Source organism: Dipodomys ordii, unplaced genomic scaffold, assembly GCF_000151885.1.
Source record: "Dipodomys ordii isolate 6190 unplaced genomic scaffold, Dord_2.0 Scaffold48, whole genome shotgun sequence".
Taxonomy (NCBI): domain Eukaryota; kingdom Metazoa; phylum Chordata; class Mammalia; order Rodentia; family Heteromyidae; genus Dipodomys; species Dipodomys ordii.
In genome coordinates this window covers 5,261,710-5,283,139 of record NW_012267264.1, presented here as the reverse complement: position 1 = coordinate 5,283,139, position 21,430 = coordinate 5,261,710, and the positions used below count along the sequence as shown (strand labels likewise).

At 37.8% G+C, this 21,430-nt stretch overlaps 1 protein-coding gene across 1 annotated transcript in view; it reads right to left on the bottom strand.

The window, feature by feature from the left end:
- Cadps2 (Ca++-dependent secretion activator 2) overlaps positions 1–21,430 on the bottom strand; it is a 436,304-nt gene that overhangs the window by 91,840 nt on the left and 323,034 nt on the right. Inside the window, exons 16-17 of the mRNA XM_013019914.1 lie at positions 20,267–20,330; positions 17,220–17,343 (exon numbers count right to left, since the gene is read on the bottom strand). Coding sequence (XP_012875368.1) covers positions 17,220–17,343; positions 20,267–20,330 — 188 coding nt within the window. The remainder of the gene's footprint in view (positions 1–17,219; positions 17,344–20,266; positions 20,331–21,430) is intronic.

The window sequence follows — 21,430 nt, the reverse complement described above, 5'->3', positions numbered from 1 at the left end:
CATATTGCCCTTATTTAGCTATGGTCACCTATTTTTGCCTGGGCTTGGTCTTAGACCATGCCTCAGTACCTGAGATTACAAAGGTGAGCCATTTTACCTGCCCTAGACGAGACACTCTTGATGTCTGAATATGTTCATTTCCTTTGATACATGATCAAGGTTTTCTATGACAGCCAAGTCATGCCTTAACAATAATTATTTGTTGCTAAGATTGTGGAGAAAGTCTAGTAGTTGATATATGTAACAATAAGGTGTAGGGAGTAGGATTGGTTTCAGTGTTGAATATTCCTACAGCTTTAATATCCTGGGTTTATTAACCACTGTGTGTGTGTGTGTGTGTGTGTGTGTGTGTGTGTGTGTGTGTGTGTGTGTGTCTATGTATACATGTGGATCCTGTGTGCGCGCATTGAGGCCTTACATATATTTTATACATGTCCTCTTTGAAATAATATATGTATTTATTTAGGTGACTATGTACATACAAGGATTACATATTGCTTTAAAATAACACCCAATTAGGGCTTCTTAGTTTAGCATCTGAGGCTAAATGACTACTTAGATACGATCTACAAATAATGAACCACCCCTAATTTCCAAAACTACGATAATGCTAGAGACTTAGAGCATGTGTAAACTCTGTTGAGGGAGCAGTAGAAACCTGTCACTTTGCATTACTCTGATTTTGTACAATTGGAAGAGACCTCTCAATGTATCTAAACTGCTCAGATTAGCAAGGTGCTGCCAGAGCCACGCTGGTATATGTCACTTGGTTTACCTGATGACACATGTTAGTAAATAAACAAGAGGTCACCAATCCGTTGTTTTCAAGTTCTGCCTCTGGAGAATGACAAATTTTACAAAATTGCTTCTGAAAGTAAGAAAGCTTGTTATTTCAAGACTGCATTTATCTGTGAAGTACATTCCAGAGAAGCAAAATTACAAGCAAAACAAAATAAAACAAGCCAACCAACAGTAACAAATCCATGACACACTGTCAAGTGAGCTGAGCGCAATGACATCCTTTTTGAGACCTTTAAGGAAGCAGGTGTTGGACACTTATAATGAGATTTCCATGCATCTTCAGAGGAGGAAGGAAAGGATTGTAGCAAGAGCCTCTTAGAGTCACAGATCACAGCTGAGGGAATAATTCCTGGTAAGGAGTACTGTGAAGGGGATGTTACACAAATGTTTTGTTTTCTCATGGGGCGCTTATACAGAATTTTTACTGAGGACAAGTATTCAACAGAGGGAAGTTTACTGAAGAATATTATTTATTCCAAATCTTGGGAAAACTGTAGTTTCCTGATGTACTAGCTATGAATTTCATGCTTTTTTTTAATTGTGAAAATACCGTACAGAGGGGTTATAATTACATGGGCAAGATAAGGAGTACATTTCTTATCAAGCATTGTTGCTCCTCCTTTGTTTCCCCTCCCCTCCCCATACCTCCTTCCCCGCCCCCTCCCCCAGCCAAAGTTGTAAAGTTCGTTTTCCCATATAACGACTTGTACATCTCATTGTTGCAATGGGTCCACCTGTATCCCTATTTAAACTATTTGTTTTTCCCCTTCCCCTCCACAAATTAAACCAACATCAAATACAGTGAAAGCAGGGGTTATACCATGGGGGAGGAACATACAAAGCAACAAAGAAATCATCTTATAAATATGTTAGGAACAATCGCATGAAAGAAAAAACATTTCAATACTTATTTTGGGGTTCATCTCACCTAATATCAACTTATCTGACCATTTCTGCTTGTCTCAGACATAAACTAATTATTGCAAATAAGGGAAACCATGGGACCTATGTTTCTTTGGGCCTGGCTTACTTCACTTAATATAATTTTTTAGTGTTAGATCTTCCTTACTATGAAGGTACTCTGCCACTTGGGTCATGCCTTCAGTCCTCAGCCTTTTCTATGTAGGAAATGAAGGTACTGAAGTAGAAGATGCAATGTCCAAACAGAAAGTTAAAACAATGTGATTTCAATCCAGATATAAGACAAAACTGGAAAATTAAGAAGTGAGAGGGTAAAAGTAAAAGTTGAGGATAACTGAAGGAAAACGCTAAACTTATATACTTAGATTCCATCAGAGCAGAGTCCACATGATTTTTTTTTTTGGGGTCCGGTCATGGGGCCTGAACTCTAGGCCTGGGTGCTGTCCCTCAGCTCTTCAGCTCAAGACTAGCGCTCTACCACTTGAGCCACAGCTCCACTTCTGGCTTTTTTTTTTTTTTCTGCGTATGTGGTGCTGAGGAATCAAACCCAGGGCCTCAAGCATGCAAGACAAGTGCTCTACCACTGAGCCACCTTCCCAGCCTGAGTCCACATGATTTTTATCCATTTTTACCTTTCATCCTCACCTCCCACATCGCAGTTTTGTTACCACTGGACTCAGTACCACCTTTATTCCAGGCAAAACACACCAGACTCCGTGTACAGGGGTCTGACTGAACACTCCCATCTTATGTAATTATGGACATTGCCAATCATTGTGCAACTTATCATAGTATCTAGAAAGACACGCCTTCAACTGCATGTTTCTAGATTGATTAAGTTTTTTTTTTGTTCATTCCTTTCCTTTCTTGTTTTCAAGACAACATGTTGGTATGTCATGTAGGCTAGCCTTGAATTTTGATCCTCCTAATTCTGTCTCTCAAGTACTGGGATTGCAATTATACACCAGCAAGCCCAGCTCCTACATTTAAAATTTTTATTGAGTTCCTTAAAAATAATCCTAGAATTTTGGTTAAAAATCCAGCAGGTTAATTTGGGAGATATTTACATTTGACAGTATTAAGTCATCATCCAAGCTCACTGCCTGTACAATTTGAAGCTATTTTCTATGACCTTTGCATTCCATTTTTGCCTTCATGGATGTCTGTGAAATTTTGTATGCTTTGGGCAGTTAATTTCTAAATGCCCAACCATGGTGGTAGCTGTGAAAGGATTTATTTTCTACCTAATCGATAGATGGGGAACAACCGTGGTTCTCAGAGGGTGGTTTATGAACCTCTAGGGGTCTCTGAAACCATTCAGGGATCAAAACTACCATCAAAATAATACTAAAGTGTTCCTTTCCTTTTAAACTCTGTTGACATTTACATCAATGTTGGAAAAGCAAGGGTAAGTAAGACTGCTGTTGTCTGAGCATGAATCAAATCTGAGTTGCTAAATTATAACTGTCATTGAATTCTTTAAGACAATGCATTTAAGAAAAAGAAAATGCTAACACTAGGTTGTCCTTGGAGGAGTACAGTTATTAAATGTATGATGTCCCTGCCCTTTTAAGAACACATTTTAAAACAATATATGGGACAAAGCAGGAATATTCCACAATATACTTTTGCATGCTAAAGTATAACAATTGCTTCAAAGAAACATATTTGTGTCACTGAATCAAGAGGGGAGCTGATCACTCCCTCTTCTACAGAACAAGTTTGTTGTTGGAAACAATGAAAGACAAAATACAGTTATTTAAACTTGGATTTTATTTCTTGTGCCAGCACTGGGGCTTGAACTCCAGGCTTTGCTCTCTTGCTTGTCATTTTTGCTCAGAGTTGGCACTCTACCACTTGAACCTCAGCTACACTTCCAGCTTTAGGTAAATTGGAGATAAAGTCTCAAGGAAGTTCCTGCCTAGGCTAGTTTTAAATCATGATCCTATAATTTCAGCCTCCTTGAATAGCTAGGATTATAGGATATAGCTACCAGAGCCTTGTTCAGATTTAGATATTTGGTAGATATTTTCTGACAACTGAATGATATAAACACATTACTTTAAGGAAAACAACAGACAATATAACTGCCAGTGACATTATACCTTCCAAGTAAAAGTGGAGAAAACTTGTATCTGTCCTAAGTTTGAGAACCTCTCAATAGTGTAAGACATTTTCTGATGAGACAAGGTTATTTTTCTTTTCTTTTCTTTTCTTTTTTGCCAGCCTGGGGCTTGAGCTCAAGGCCTGAGCACCATCCCTGAGGATCTTTTTGCTCAAGGCTAGCACTCTACCACTTGAGCCACAGCACCACTTAGGCTTTTTCTGTTTAATGTGGTGGTAAGGAATGGAACCCAGGGTTTCGTGCATGCGAGCCAAGCACTCTACCCCTAAGCCACATTCCCAGCCTGAGACAAGGTTGTTTTTAAAAAGTATTTACCAGGACTGGCAATGTGGCTCAGGGGTAGAGTGCTTGCCTGGCATGCATGAAGCCCTGGGTTTATTCCTCAGTACCACATAAACAGAAAAAGCCGGAAGTGGCGTTGTAGCTCATGTAGTAGAGTGTTAGCCTTGAACAAAATGCTCACAGACAGTACTCAGGCCCTGAGTTCAAGCCCCATGACTGGCAAAAAAAAAAAAAAATCTCACTTAAGTCATCTATGCTATCTTAAACCCATAATCTTCCCACTGACATTATACCCTTCCCAGCTAGAAGTTTCCCCCCATATACAACAAATCCATTAGCATTCTCATTGTTGTCTCCAAAATGTCTGAGAGAACAATTTAAGGAAGGAATTATTTATTTCAGCTCTGAGTTTCAAAAATTTCAGTCCAACATGGTGGGAAGGGTATGGTGGAGTAGAGTAGTTTACCTCAGGGCTGCCAGGAAAGGAGAGTTCAAAACTGATTTTAGCCAAGGGTAAGATAACACAAGGCTGTACCCAAAATGACATATTTCTTTTGGCTAGACTCTATCTCCTGAACTTTGCAGACCCTCCCAAAATAACACCATGGGCTGGGAACCACACATTTAATAAATGAGCCTGTGAGGGAAATTAATATAACACTAATCAAAATAACACATTACAATGGATGGCATGAAGAAGTACTAGGGGAGTTCAGCTGTCTTCTATGAACATAGATCATTACAGAGATATTAAAGAGGTAAAATGATGTCATGCAATATGTCACTAAATATTTTTGTTTTATGAAATGTTTTACATATTTTACTCATGCTCACAGCTTTTATATACTGCTAAGTAAATGTTTTATAAATATCTTTTATTCTAACATAGTAACTTTTGTAGATATAATCCACATAGAATAAAACCCTTTCAGATCTGCATTATTTTGAGGTTGTGAGATTTCTGATTGAGAACTACCCACATAGAGAAAGACTATTGATTTTAGCAAGTTAACTTTATAATCCAGTGCTAAATTCTCCTATAAATTCTAATAAGTTCTATCTGTTGGGTCCTGTTAAATTTTCTAGGAAGATGACATTTCATTTGCAAACATTTTATCTCCTGTCTTTTTTTCAATTCACTTCATATATTCCTAAAGTTTTTCCCAGATTCCCAGTAGTAGGTGTACTTGTTCCTAATCTTAGGGGAAAGCCTCTAAACTTTCTCCATTGAATAAAACATTCAGGGCTGAGGATGTGGATCATTCAGGAATCCCTGAGTGGAGTTGGAATCCCAGCACAGTTTTAAATATATTTTATTTTTACTATATGTATTTTTATCACAATTTTAAATGTGTATGAGTATTGACCTGTTACTTTCTTTGCATCTATTGACCTCATGAATTTTCTTTGAGTTTGGTTAGTTTTCTTATGTTAAACCACTCATATATCTGGGACAAGATCTCTTGTTAATAGTATATTATTTTCCAAATGCATCATTGGTTATGCTCTTGTGATATTTAGGAAATATGCAAACTATAATAAAACAGGCCTATGACAATTCTCTTTTATATTATCTATTTATCAGGCTTGAGGATGAAGATGATATTCATCTTGAATGAAATGAAATGAAATAAATGAGCCAGCTTTGACTTCTTTCTCATTTTGTACAATTATTTTGGATAAAAATTAATGTTTCTTACCTCCCACACACCAACTTAGCTTAAGGATTTAGGGAGAGCTCTTCTCGTGGGGCCTGAACTCTGGGCCTGGGCGTTGTCCCTCAGCTCTTCAGCTCAAGGCTAGCCTCTACCAATTGAGCTGCAGTGCCACTTCCGGCTTTTTACTTATGTGGTGCTGAGAAATAGAACCCAGGGCCTCGAGAATGAAGGCAAGTGCTCTACCACTGAGCCACCTTCCCAGCCCCAGGGAGAGCTCTTTGATAACTATTTTAGTTATTTATTTTGATAACTATTTAGTTTCTTTCCTGCATAAGTTTAGCTTTCTTTGTATACTCTCCTTCTAGAATCTTCCTTATTCCCTTGAGATATTGAGCTCAATTTGAATACTTGCCTCATCTATCCCACTAGTAGAGGGAATTTTGTTTAATGTCTTTTTTTTGGGGGGGGGTCCGGTCATGGGGCCTGAACTCTGGGCCTGAGTGTTGTCCCTCAGCTCTTCAGCTGAAGGCTAGTCTACCACTTGAGCCACAGCGCCACTTCCGGCTTTTTTCTTTTTGCTTATGTGGTGCTGAGGAATCGAACCCAGGGCCTCGGGCATGCAAGGCAAGCGCGCTACCACTGAGCCAACTTCCCAGCCCTGTTTAATGTCTTTTAAAAAAATTATTCTTCAGTAGTCTGGGTCTTGAGGCCTAAGAGCTCAGGCCATTTGGAGTTATTGAGAATGGGATAATGGGATGGTCCTGGTCATGACCTTTGCTGGAGTCTGCACAGCAGAGAGCTTAAACACTGGGATTGACAGCCTCAAGAAATACAGAGTTATATACTGATTATTGCTATTACTGTTAATCAACTAGTACACAACTGTTAAGGACAGAGAATCACAGTTAGTCTACTATATTCACAGCAGCAGTACCTGAACACAGTCTCCTTGGGTTGAACTCCATTTACCTTGGGGATGTGGTGGTAAAGAGGTAACTCCTCAGCCCATTCTTATTTTCATCAACATCTCACTGCAGCAGAGTTGGCACTCATCTAAATATTATTTCCCGATATTGGAAATCTGGCCTAGTGCCACCAATTTTACTGGCATTGACTGTCGAAGTCAATGAAGGGATAGGAAAGGACAGAATGTACCAGAATCTCTCCCCCCACCCCACCTCTGTACTAGAGATTGTACATTCTAGGCAGGCATGATACCATTGAGCACCATCAGGAAAATAATTTTTTTTGGGGGGGGTCTGGTTGTGGGGCCTGAACTCTGGGCTTGGGCGCTGTCCCTCAGCTCTTCAGCTCAAGGCTAGCGCTCTACCACTTGAGCCACAGCGCCACTTCCGGCTTTTTTTCTTTTTGCTTATGTGGTGCTGAGGAATTGAACCCAGGGCCTCAGGCATGCAAGGCAAGCGCTCTACCACTGAGCCACCTTTCCAGCCCCAGGAAAATAATTTTTAAACCTCTCTCCCTCCCATTCTGTCTTCTTCCATCTAGACTAGTCAAATTCATCCACCAGGCAGATTGGCAAGATTAGATAACACCTATTTGTGACATGAGAAATGAAGGCGAAGAAAATAAAGGTGAGAATATATATTCTTTAGAGGGCAGCAGGAAGAAGATGTAGAGTTCAAGATAAACACAGTTTTAGGGTAATACCATGTTTACAGATGGAGAGGAAAGAGCTAGAAAGATAGAGGTGCAAGCACAGGAGAAAGAAGAGCTTCATAATGGAATGGAATCCATCCAGAAGGAAGTAGGGAGAACTGGGATCAACATTATAGGACAGTGACTTGGTTTTGAAAAGGAAACCTTCTCCCCCTTTGGCCTGGGAAGCTGAAGAAAGGGAAGGTAGCAAAAGAGCTAGAAAACTGAAAACTATCAACTTCTAAGTTGACAGGTGAGACTGCCCTCAAATATCCTAGCAGATGTGTCATTTAAATAAATGTCACGCCAATTTCTCACTTAGAGAGGGGCCATTGTTTGAGATCAAATTCAATTCAATTCAATTTTTATATTGGGGTTTATCTATAATCAACATGGATTGAGGCTGTCCTTATCTGTCACAACTCACACTGTACAATAAATAAATACAACTGTGTTACAACAAAAGGGCAGGATGGATGACTCATGAGGAAAGATGGTAGAACAAGGGAAAGTATTACTTGCTGAGGTCACAGAACACCTCCACAGAGGCATGACAAATGAGTCAGTGCCGGAGAGATTTGTTCCATTATAAGGGGTAAAATGTCAAAAGTAGAGGCAGCATGAAGTGCTTTCAAGGGTTCAAAGTGGAAAATCACACACCAATGCTTTCCCCAAGTTTACTGAAACCAAGCAGGAACGATGTCAAAGAAATGCATATACAGAGATAGTTTTGGAGCAGAGAGGCACAAAGGTTCTTTTTTTTTGGGGGGGGTGCAGTTGTGGGGCCTGAACTCTGGGCCTGGACACTGTCCCTCAGCTCTTCAGCTCAAGGCTAGCGCTCTACCACTTGAGCCACAGCGCCACTTCCGGCTTTTTTCTTTTTGCTTATGTGGTACTGAGGAATCGAACCCAGGGCCTCATTCATGCAAGGCACGCGCTCTACCACTGAGCCAACTTCCCAGCCTGGCACAAAGGTTCTTATGCACCTCCACAGTCTGTCTGAGGTGACAGTTCCATGATTCTTTCCTCTGATCCCTAAAGCTGTAGGTAATTTAGGGACAGATTATCGTGTTGTTTGGGAGTATAAAAGGATGTTCCTCCTGTCCTCATCTGCCTTCTCAGATACTTGGCTAGTTATTTGAGCATGCAAGAGCAACTGGGCCACAGCACACAGTTCAGATAGTCCTCTGCACGGAGACACAGAGTTTAAAAGCTCTGTGAAAAATGATGTCTTCATATGCAATTTCTAGTTAATCATGTCTGCAGCCGTAGCTTATTATGCCTCCACAAACAGCTTTTGATATGTAAGACTTTCTGTGGTGAACAGAAAGTACGTAGTATGGCATTATTTTTCAGAAGGTTAAGAGTGGATAAGAAAAAAGCTAAGGTGAAATAAACACAATAAGCAGTCCTCATTCACTCCACATAAAATATGAAAATTAACAAAGAGTATTACTTATATAGTACTAAAATGGAATATAGTCTTGATACTTTCTTGTATGTACATTGAATAGAAAAAGTTAATCATGGGGCCAAGAAGTAGTATTAAAGACGCCTAAACCATCATATTGATAAATACTATTAATAAATAATAGTTCATATTTAGAACTTCAATGATAACCAATTAGTTAAGAGTCAAAGTAATTTATGACTTATATTCTATCCACCATAGAATATCTAGATGATCATAAAGATTAAATCATTGCATTCTGTGTGATAATGCATAAAATATGGCTTTAAAGGACAAAAAGCTCTCAAAGACTTAATTATATGACTTCCTCAAAAGATAGTAATCCTCCATATTTTAGAGTCAGAAACTACATCTACGGACCTTTCCCCTAACCAGCAGGCAATCTAGCAGCAGGTATTTTATTACTTGTCTAATGTCCCACTGTCTCTGATAAACCATCCAAAAAGCCAGATAGAAATTCTTTAACTTGGGCTGGGAAGGTAGCTCAGTGGTAGAGCATTTGCCTTGCATGCCTGAGGCCCTGAGTTCGAATCCTCAGCACCACATAAGCAAAAAAAAGAAAAAATCCGGAAGTGGCACTGTAGCTCGAGTGGTAGAGCACTAGCCTTGAGCTGAAGAGCTGAGAGACAGTGCCCAGGCCCAGAGTTCAGGCCCCACGACTGGACCCACCCCCACCCCTCCCTCCCCAAAAAGAAATTCTTTAACTACCTGTTGGTTTCTTTTGGGTGAAAGTTCACTTTCCTTTAATGTACAAATCATTTTCTACAAAGTGTTGCCAAATGCTTAAGGGATGCAGGATTTGGAGCTTATCACTAAATTTATCATGGTGACATCAAGCAGTCAAAAATTAACAAAAATTTATCAGTGAACACATCAGACTTTGATGAGAGAAAACAGTTATACTATCTGAGAAGCATTACTAAGAAACCAATAACTGCAGAGGAACGCCTTCATCAAGTATACCATCTTGTATACATACTCAGCTTTCAGACACAGTAGTTCTTAAGCAGCACAGATTCTGTTTATTTATTATTTATCACTATCATTTCACAATGTAGTGCTAAATTAAATGCCACCCAGATGGCACACACATCCTAATGACGTAAGGACTGTCACAAGTGTAACTTCTCAAAGAAAGTAAGCACTCTGGTCCCCTGGGAAAGCTTCTCTGTCCTGTTCAACTGAACCTCTGAAAATGAGTGCATTGGGACTTAGTGCTGGGAAACCTGGCAACCAGATGGCTGAGAAAGCTCCTCTCTTCACGAAGACTCTCCTGCCCTATCCCTGCTACCCTTTGTTCATTGTACCCCGCATTTTTAAATTCACAGGGAGCCTCTGTGCCAAGTATATACAAGTGAGCCCATGTCAAGGCCAACTCCAAGGAGCTCTTCCTGCTTTTTGATGTGAATCATGTTGACATGTCGCTTCTAGGAGTTCCCAGAGAATGTTGTAAGAATGTATTACTGCTATTCTTGATTGTAAGAAGTACTTTGGATTAAATAATGGATTCAGCCAATCATAGTGGCTCACACCTGTAATTCAGAAGGTGGAGAAAAAAAGGCCAGTAGTGTGTATGTGTGGTGTGTATCTGGGTGCCAATGGGTCATGCCTGTAATCCTTGCTACTCAGGAGGCTGAGATGGGAGGATTATGGTTGAAACCAGCCCAGATAGGAAAGTCAGTGAGACTCTAATCTCCAATTAACTACCAAAACAAAAACAAAAACGTAAATAGAGCCGTGGCTCTACTGGTGAGCAAAGAAAATTACAGGACAGTGCCCTGGTCCTAAGTTCAAGCCTTGGCACCAAAACAAAACAAAAAAGAACAAAGACTGAGTAAAGTTTCTGTGTCATTTTGAATTTCAGTGCCACTTCTTATTAGTACTAAAAAAAAAGCCAATTCAATCAAATAGTATTTTTGACCCCCAAATTAAAAAGAGTTGCTTTTTAGAAATTTCAAGTTCTAAAAATGAGCTATCAGCAAATAGTTATCGAGAAGGAAAGAGGATATTTAAGAAAGGTCATTTGTTTAACCCATTACTAATGTTTAAAATCCCTTGATTCTGAACATTTGTGATGATGATGAAGTATGAAGACTGGAAGATAAGAATGGAAGAGCATGTGAGAGCATGTGGGTACATGCATGCTGGATTCTAAAAACAACTGCAAGAGGATGGATTACTTAGTGCTTAATGTAACTGTATCTGTAATCTCTGACTTCCCTGTCCAGAATCAGTGCTTTTGCTTAACGTACATGTAACCATAGCCTGTAACTCTGGTTGTTTTTTTCCAATCTAGTTATTTTCCAGTGGCTCTATTTTTGTCTGTATTTTAACGATCTAGTCTTTGCTTAAAAAGCTGCTTACCAATGTACAGATATTCTTTCCACTATAATTGACCCCATGAATATGCCAGAAACTCATTTGTTTGTTTAACATATACATTTACCAGGTACCAAATATGCAGTTTTCTCAGCACTGTGGATGTTGCAATTATGAAAATGCCAAATCCCTTTTCCTAATGGAGCTAGCATTCCAGATGATAACAGGATGAATGCTCATCTGGGTTCAGAGGGAAGTTCCAAATTTTAATCATTTGACCTCTTGATGTTATGAGACCTATGGAAACAATGTAATGAGTTCAAGAGCTAATGAAATGAATTCAAATGAAATGACTTCAAGAGCAAATTTTCAAGAAGGTGAAAGACAGAGGATGGAAGTAGACAGACCAATGGATAGTTGAGTTCTAAATCTCCTACTTACTAGTTATGTGACTATACACAGGCTAGATACCACTTTTTCTCATTTTTTTCCTGAAAAAGGAATAATGGTAATAATAAAAATAGTACAAGGAAAAGTAAGTTGATTCATAAACTGCTTAGAATGGTGCTGGTCATAATATTTATTAAATAATAACATTTTTGAAGCCTATGTACAAATATCAACCCTTGCCTTTGGAAGTACAGCAACAGGTAGAGTATGTGGAGAACTCTGGGGTCTGAGAGCCACAATGTGAATCTCAGGTCTGCTGAGTTTTCATGCACAGTCCTGTGTAAGTTTCTAACTTTTTCCCTGAGGTCTTTCTTAGCTACGCCTCTGTAAAACATCTATTTAGTGAGGTTGTTAAAGAATGAATGATGTAAGCAGAAAACCTCTTTGGTACACAGGCAGTTCATAGGAGGAAAAAAATCACAACACGTCTTGATTTTGTATTGTATATACATTTATCTGAATTAGGGAAGGGAGGGGGGAACAACAGAATGGTGAGAGAAAGGAAAAGTGGGGAACCAATGCAACAGCGATACAAGACAATATGTTGGAAATGAACTATACAACTTGCGTGTGGGGGCATTGGACGGTCAGGGAAAGAGGGAGGAAAGTGAGGGAAGGATAGCAAGTTTGACAAGAGATGTACTTATTATCTTACTTATGTAACTGTAACCCCTTTGTACAAAAAAATAAGTAAAAAAAGGTAGGATAACAGCTCAGAAGTCCATCATTTGAAAAAAAAACCATCAAACATTTGAGCTCTTAAACATATACTTGATAGTCTTATTTTTACCCATGTTGAAAAGCAGCCCTTAATAAGGATGGTCACTAGGTAGCCCTGTTGAACAGTTAACCAACAATTGAATGCAACTGGAAGGATGCAATTGCATTTCTGAAAACCTCTGAAATACTTTGGAGCATTCTTCCACTGAGATAAGCATTTCCTTAATCTTCTCTTTTCTCAGTATGGATTTAATTAGAGTTGCTACCGTGAGTGGTTGCTATAGATGCTAAGTAGGAGTGTGGGGAAGACTTTTAGCTAGGGAAGCAAAGTAAGTGAGGAGAGCTTTTCTCTTCCTTCCTCTCTTTGGCTGAATGGGGCAATTCTACAGGCTTATGGTTGTACAAGGCTGTACAAGGCTCATGGTTGACCCATGACTATTTCAGAGCAGAAGAGCAGAACTCCAAAGGTAAGGGACCAGGTGAATCTATACTCCCAGGAGGACTTCTTGTTTGTAAACAAGGACAATAACGATATATTTTCGCAGCAGCAATATCATGAGGTATAAAATGCCCCAAACAGATTGTGAGTTTCACATGTAGAAGATTGATGGTATTGCAATGGGATGTCAAAGATGAGAAGGCAGTCTCTTTCTAGTTATTTTTAAACTGCATTAACAATCACTGTAAGATTACTTTCTTTCCATTTTTCATGCTCTGAGTGTTTGGTCCTGATTGTAAATGATACTGCCTGACAAACACAAAAACAACCCAGGCAAATTTGTCTATAATACTGCATGCAAACAGGACTCAAATGAGGAAACTAGGACTAGAAAGGTTCATCACTTGTCTCCTGCTCTGTTGTTTTCAGAAGGAACTAACTAACCTTTGGCCTCCTTCCAAAGTTAGGAGCCCTATCTTTGTCAGAAGACCCAGAGCTGGCTGTGAGTACAGAGCCATTAGGGACCATGACTACAAGGACCTCAAGAGGAGGCAGATCCACCAGAAACAAAAAATAACACAGAGTTAAACTGTAGCTACCACTGTGATAACAGATGAGCAATGAAGACCTATAAAATTCCAGAGATCCATCAAAAATTATTTTCTGGCAATTTCCTAAGAAAGTAATTTCGTAACCTTTGCTTAGTTGTATCATTAACAACTTTCAGAGTTATGAACTGCCTACTTTTATTTGATAACAAGTATGCTTTTTTTACTCTCATGTTATTTTACAAGAGTGATAAAGGAATATGGTCTTGTCTTTGTGAGAGCCCTTCACATATTGGCAAGCACTTCCAAACAAGATTAGTGCCCATGCTTAAAACATAATGCATAGCATTAATGTAGCCTCAGGTTTCTTGCTTTTCAATTCACATGAAAATATTGCTGAACTTTCACAGAGATAAATGGCTTGCATTTTCTCTACAGAACATCAGTAATAGTTCTGAAAGAGTCCAAGCATTTTCAGTATCCTAGTGGAAATGATCTAACAGGTATCCTGAAAAGGAGAGGCTTTCCACTACTAATAAAATAGCGTATAAACAATAAAAACAAATTCAACAAAAAGAAAAGGCAATTTAGAGAATGACAGAAGTTGTATGCAAACCATCCATCTCACAAAGGGTTAATAGCTGAACAATATAATGAACTCCTGAAATTCAATGGAAAAACAACTGATGTAAATGAGTAAAAGAACTGAATTAGACATTTCTTAAACAATGGCCAGCAGTTTCCTAGCATATATAAAGAATGCTTGGCATCACTGATCTTCAAGAAAATGCAAATCAAAAGCAAAATGTAGTATTACCTCACACTGGTCAGGATGCATAGTCCTAAAAACAATTCTCTAGAAACATACCAAGTGTTTGGTAAAGAGGTGAAGAACAGAGAACCTTTATTACTTTTGGTGGGAATGTAAATTGGAAAAACACTGTGGAAAACAGTACGGGGATTCTTAAAAAAGCCCACCAACAAAAGGATTTGGCAATCTCAATTCTGCCATAGAACCGAAGGCAATCAGAATCTCTGAGATATACATGCTTTCCCACATTCATTGTAGCATTATTTATAATAACCAAGATATAAAAAACAACCCAAATGCCCATGGATGGACGAACAGATAAGGAAACTTGGATATGCAAACAATGGAATATTGTTTTGCCTTAGAAAAAGAAACAAAGTCTGCCACTTGTGACATGAATAAATGCAGAAGACATCACTCTATGCAAAATAAATCAGATACAATAGTACAGATACCTCATGACACCATTTACATGAACAATCTAATTCAGTCAAACTTCAGATAAGTAGAGTAATTGCTAGGTAAGGAGGAAACAGGCAGATACTAATCATAAACAAAGTCTCAGGAGTCCCATAGATCTCCAGTGTAGCAGTCCATCTACTGTATGCTTAACACTTGCTAGAAAATATTTTATATTGTTTTATTTTCAGCACATAATGATAATAACTATCAGTAGCAATAATAAAGAAAGGAAGTATTGGAACTGATAGGCTAACTTCATAAATTCTACTGCTGATTTCATGGATACACATTTATTTCTAAACATATCAAGTTATATATGTTAAATCCACCCAGATTTTTGTATGCCAATTATATCTCAATAAAATGGCTTTTAAAAAGTCACAGCACCACATTGGAAACCATGGTACATACATGCAGAAATGTTAATTACCTGATTCCTTGTCTGCTGGGCCTAAAACATAAGAAAAGAGAATTTAGGAGAAAAACAATGTCTACCATGTTGTTCATGCACTGAAGATGGCCAGACTGGCAAAGAAAATTAGGTCACCCTTGTACTTCTAATTTAAATTTGAGTGTGTCATGGTCTAGACCTGAATACAAAATAAAAGCACTTCTAAAATTGAAGAGAAAGGTAATATACGGTGAACATGAATAGAAGTTTTTCCTCAGTTATCTGCTATTATTTGGTAATTTTTGTTGTTGTTGTTGTTGGTCATGGGGACTGAACTCTGGGCCTGGGCGTTGTCCCTCAGCTCTTCAGCTCAAGGCAAGGGCTCTACCACTTGAGCCACAGCACCACTTCCGGCTTTTTCTGCTTATGTGGTGCTGAGGAAACAAACCCAGGGCCTCATGCATGCAAGGCAAGCCCTCTACCACTGAGCCACCTCCCCAGCCCTTATTTTGTAATTCTGAAATGAGACGGCTGGAAAGTTCTTCTTGAGTCAATTGCTAGGATCCATTTTTGGGAATTCTGGCACACTAGACTAGAAATCAGAGTAGATGGATCCCCCGGCCCCTCTCCAACGATAGACGGTTTCCTAGAGCAGGCTTACTTTGATATTTCCAAATAAAAGAGACTTCCCTATTTGTTTAAAAATGGACTCTATGTTTTTTATAAAGAGATACACAGGGAAATATACTGCCTATCTTTTAAGTATTCTTGTACATAATAATAAAAATAGCTAAGTCAGTTAAGGATAAGAGGATTCTTGCTGTGTTTTTGAACAGAGTATATAATATCTATACAAAAGCATATTAAACTTTTTCCTCTGTAAAAGGCTTTAACATGCCCATCTTTTCCATCTGTGTTCAGAACTGGTTAGTATTCCCAAAACATGAAAATAATTTGAATGAGTATTCAAAACTAGAAACCAAAGTGTTTATCTTCTACTTTCCTCAAATGATCTAATGTTCATTGCTTTCACTTTAACACAATGTGATATCATAATTAATGATGTTAAACTGGTAACTAAGGAGGCTTCATGTTGTTACTCTCGTGATATAATATTGGTTGCTATAGTGATGAGATGGCTTTTTTGTTAATCACTCAGGAGGATGGTTATCACATGCTTGTTAGCGTGCTTGACCAGATCTGGAGAGGTAAAAAAGGGAATGATAACCCAACCAATTATAATCAGGAGTTTTCATTGGGTAATTTTTTTTATAAAAAAATGAACCTAATATCAACTATTTCATAAATTTATAATTCATTAAACACATTTTGCATTAGTTACTAACAATTTTCTAAAAGATAACTTTATTTTTATTTTCAGATATAAGCATTTAACTTTAACTGCAAACTTTTTCCTCCCCTCCTTCCCCCCAGTAATGCTGCTTGCATTGTATAAGCCAGTTTTGTGGTAATTTGAGTCAAGAATTTGAAGGCTTTTCTATTAACTTAAAAAAGCAACCCAAAGACTGATACATAAAAGCTGAGTTTGCAGGTTTGCCTTAAATTCCAGTCTACTTATCTCAACACATTTTAAATATCAGTATACTTAATGAATAAAACGCGAAGAAAGAGAAAAAAGTGCACAGTCCTCTCAAGAGATCTAATCTTTCAAATGCATCAATATACTACAAGCAATTAAAAGCTGCAGGAAGTTCTGTGGGTTTACTTGAGCCCTTTCAATAATCAACAAGTTTCTTCCTTCTCTGAGTGGAAGTACAGAGCAGAAAGTAAAATTACATAATGCTATCCTGATACTGATCAGGAAAGAAACCACAGCCCATAGTTTAAATGTTAGAAATACTTACAGTAATGTCAAAAAATACAACCCATGAAAACACCTTTTGGTTTCTTGAAAACTCAAAATAAGAACAAAGGACAACTTAAGCACGAATCCTGGGTCTTTCATTCAAGCAGAGTCCCAGGAGGCATATTAAAGCAATGAATAGGAAAAAGCTCTTCAGTTCACCAGCTGAGATTTTAATGAGACATTTCCCTTTGCCATGGAACAGGATTGTTCAGGAAAGGAGAGGCCTTCTTATAGAAAATTCAGTTAATAGGCATTGTTGGCGCTCACGGCCACTTCGGCAATTGCTCACTGCACTGACCTTCTATTTTGGCATATTCTGTGAGTCTAGTGTAATTGATCAAGGCAGCTTTCTCCAGACATTTTCTGACCACTTTTTTCACCTCTTCTGCTGGTATGGGAGTGGCAATATCTTTCATTAAAACCTACGGAGAGAGAGGTGAGGGGTGGGGAAGCACAGACACACACACAGAAAAGATAGATGTTGCATAAATATTAAAAATAAAAACAAAAAACCCCATAAATTGGACTAGACCTGATTATTCCTAAGAATAGGGGAGGGGTCTGCAGTAACTTGGGGAAAAGTAATGAGTTGGTGCTTCACAACTGGGAACGTAATCCTGCAATCTTGGCTCCTCCTGTCTAAGCCTCATTTGTACACATCAAAATCTCTTATAGGCCAGGCTACCATTCAGTGTGACTGTCACTTTTCCTCCAGGGACTCAGGACACCATTAGAGCAGCTGTTTTAGATCTAGCTTACAATTCTTGGGACAAGGAATAAAGTTTATCTTACACATCCTTCACTTATAAGCCCTAGATATTTTGAGTAATATATGAGAAACATTTTAAATTTTATTTATTAAGAACTGGCATAATTTTTTAGCTCTCTAAAAAATCAAAAGCACTAATCTGTTTAAGCTTCAATGATCACAATTTTCTGAAAAGAGAAGAAGCAACCTTTTTGTTTTAGTAAACTAAATGTCTATAGATTATCAGATGTTAAAATAAATGGTAACTTTCTATAATTTTGAAGAAAATAGCAGAATATTCTTTGTCGGTTTCTTAAAATTTGCTCTTAGAATTTATTTTTCCTTAACAAATTTTCTTATTGTCAAGGGACACATAAAATGGTATCTAACAGCTAAAATTTAATATAATGCTTTATAATGACTCCTCAATAATTACCATCCAAACTTTCCTAGTGATAAAACTGCTAACAATACTATTAGCCAAACTATTTTTCTGAATTATTTAATGCCATTTTTCATATATTGTTTACATTCAAAGGGTAAAAATGCATGGCAAAATGTTAATATGAGAAAGACAATGCTTTGTTAAGAACTGTGAGTATTCTACTCCTTTTTACATTGAAAGAATATGATATGTTTCAGTCTGGTTTTTTTCTTGAAAAATTCTACAGCCTCTAGCTCTTTCAGTCTTCCCAGGATTGGTGACCCTTGATAATCCTAAAAAAATTATTTAGGTAAGATTCATTCTTGAGAACAGCAAAGTTCTATAATTTAAAAATGTTCATCCCCTGGAAATTTCAATTATCTCTTATTCTCATATAAATTTGGTGCTTTAACTGCACATGAAATGCCCCAATAGTCAAGAAAATTCTTTTGTGCACAGTAAACTATGTACAGGCATTAAACATGTACTATTATGTTAAATGCGATTTTGACTAAACTTTAACATGAAAATTCCCCTTGCTCCATAAATTATGAACTTGGCAATGAGTCTTCCTGTGTGACAAACTTGAAGTAGAAGAAATAGCAACTAGAAGTTAGACTGCATATGTCTACCTCAGAGGGGGAGTCTAAATTTTAAATTCAGTAATATCTTGTATTATCTCAGAGCCTGGTACCTTAATTTGGAATGAAAAATACTGAATCCTCTTTCCTGACAAAGTGAAAGGGCTGGCACATGCAAAAACAGTCAGCAACCTCTGTCTCCTACTTCTGTGTTCTTCCAAGTATTATAGGTATTAAAAATTCACATACAGATTTCATTGTATTTTTCTAAGTTGTCATTAAGAAACAATTTTTTAAAAGAAAAAATGGCCTTTAACATCTCTCTCTCAATTCAGAAGGAGATGTGATTAGTGGTTATAACTGGAATACAGGTCACTGTCATCTAGCTACCTGTCACTGCAGGGCACAAGGGCATCTCCACTGTCACTAATTCTTCCCTGCTGCGGGGAGGAGGGAGGCTCTGCCATGGAAACCAGGATTCAGCCGGGCTGCCCTCAGCACCCATGACAGGATGCAATTCTAAAAAGTAATGCAATCTTTATGGGTTTTATTTTGCTCACTATACCTTAAAGAACAAGATGAAATGAAAAGACTGGATAACATGTTCCTTTTAATAGAACAAATATTCAAATAAAACAAGGATGGATTTATCTACAGACAGACTGATTTAGATCTGTCTGTCTGTCTGTCTACTTATCTACCTACCTATCTAATCTCCCAATCTGAAAGTAATTGAAATGGAGTTGTAATATCTGCATAACATCTTTCTTTTCTGCTTTTCATAGTGATTCTAGCAAATAGTGTAAACTCAAAAGTTAATATGGCAAGAAAAACAGACAAAGATGAGTCAATGAATCAGGACAAGGGTAATAAAGTCATGTGCTATATATGATGTCTGGTAATTCCTTTTAATTCTGATATTGAAAGCAGTAGAAAACACCTCATTTTACTATTAGCATATAACCAGCATATGAATAGATTGCTAGAAGAAAAAGCCACTTCCCTTTCAAATTGCAATGGCCTCAAAAACAGATGTGAACAACTTTCATTTTACAACAATTTGTAGCATGGAATTAAGATCTCATTTGCCATCTATTTCTGTGGGAGAAATGTATATCCTCAATTCATTGTAGAACTTATTTAAAGCAACACATAAATTGGAGTAAGAAATTCTTTTTTCTCTTTTGGAGTAAGAAATTCTAAAGTGAACTCTAAACAAAAGAACTATGTTTGTGCATATTAAATCATAAACTTTCAGGCATAAGGATTATGACAGGCAAATAGATACACACTGTAAGTAAATAAATAATCATAAATAAAGTTGAGAGGATACTAGAAGAAAACTGTGAAGTCTGAAAAGATGTGATTATTAACTAAAAATAAAAAGACATTAATTCATGAGAGAAACAAAAAAGATGGAAAAATGGATAGTTCCCCAATGATGCCACAGTATGAGGCCAGGATAGGGAGAAAAAGCCACAAGAGATAGAACGTGAATGTAGTAGCAAGAGAAGACTAGAGGCTGCTTAGTTCCACAAGCAACATACAGAGCAACTGAGAATGTAAGCATTATTTGTAATGTTCAAACATACCCTTTCAAGCAAGGAAAGTGTAGCTTTTAGAGCACCTTCAGGACGTCCAAAGGGAAAACAATATCTTCGAAAACAAAAGAAAGAAGAAAAACACCATTTAATACTCAAGAACTCAACCATTCCGCTTACCATATTGGCACTAGTAGAGAAACATGAACAGAAATTTAAACAACATCAAATCATCCAGGAAAATTTCCTCTGCCAATATTGCCCTAGCCCTTGATTTCAAAGCCTTAAAAGTATAATGGCACTATGAGTTAAAAAAAAAAAAAGTGGTTCTACAGTTTTAATGTTGTTTGTACCAAAAACATAATTGGTAAAAAATTTCACACTCATATGGAAAGGAATAATTAATATGCAATAATTAGTGATTTCTTATTTAAGTTTTAGTATGTGTGGTTGGAGCTGGAAGCATTGGCTATATCCACAACTTCAGAGACCATCAAAGTTCCAGCTCTGCCTTTGACTGACACTTGCTTAGTTACCATGATGTTGAGATTTTCCTATCTCCCCACATGACACATGGGAATCCTGCGAATTGCTTCCATCAGCAAAGGCATTTATCCGAAGTATTTCTAGGCCCATAGAGTCCCATTACATAGCAAAAAATGCAGGGCACATCACGGGGAATGCTCGGCAATGAGGGTCAGACAGGGTGTAAGTGCGCTGCTCTTAAACATGGCTGCCACAGAGCGGTAACAGGTTTCTGCTCTTGATGAGGGAGTCCTTCTTCAGGTCAGTTTCCACTTAAAGAACACTGAACACCAAAGCCCTTTTATTCTGCTGGAGACCCTTGCTTTGTTGAATCAGATTCAGCCAAACACATCTTCCAGTCCTGCAGCAATCTCCCCATGTCTATAATATGGGCTCCTGGCTGTCCTCAGTCTATCCCCTGGCTCTACCTCAGACATCTGCAAACTAATGACTGGATAAGAAGTTTACTTATCTTGAAGGCCTTTCCATTTATGCAGGGGCTTAGTGCTCATTTTTCTCAGATATAATAAAGAAATTATTTTTTTTCATAAAGAAATTTGAACATGTTTCCATGAGAAACACACGTGTTCTAAGTTGTTTGTTTCACAAAACCATATTTTAAAGAAAAGGAAAAAAAAAGATTTTGTTACTTCCTCCTCCCTTCATTTTAAAAGCAAGTATTTGTTGAGT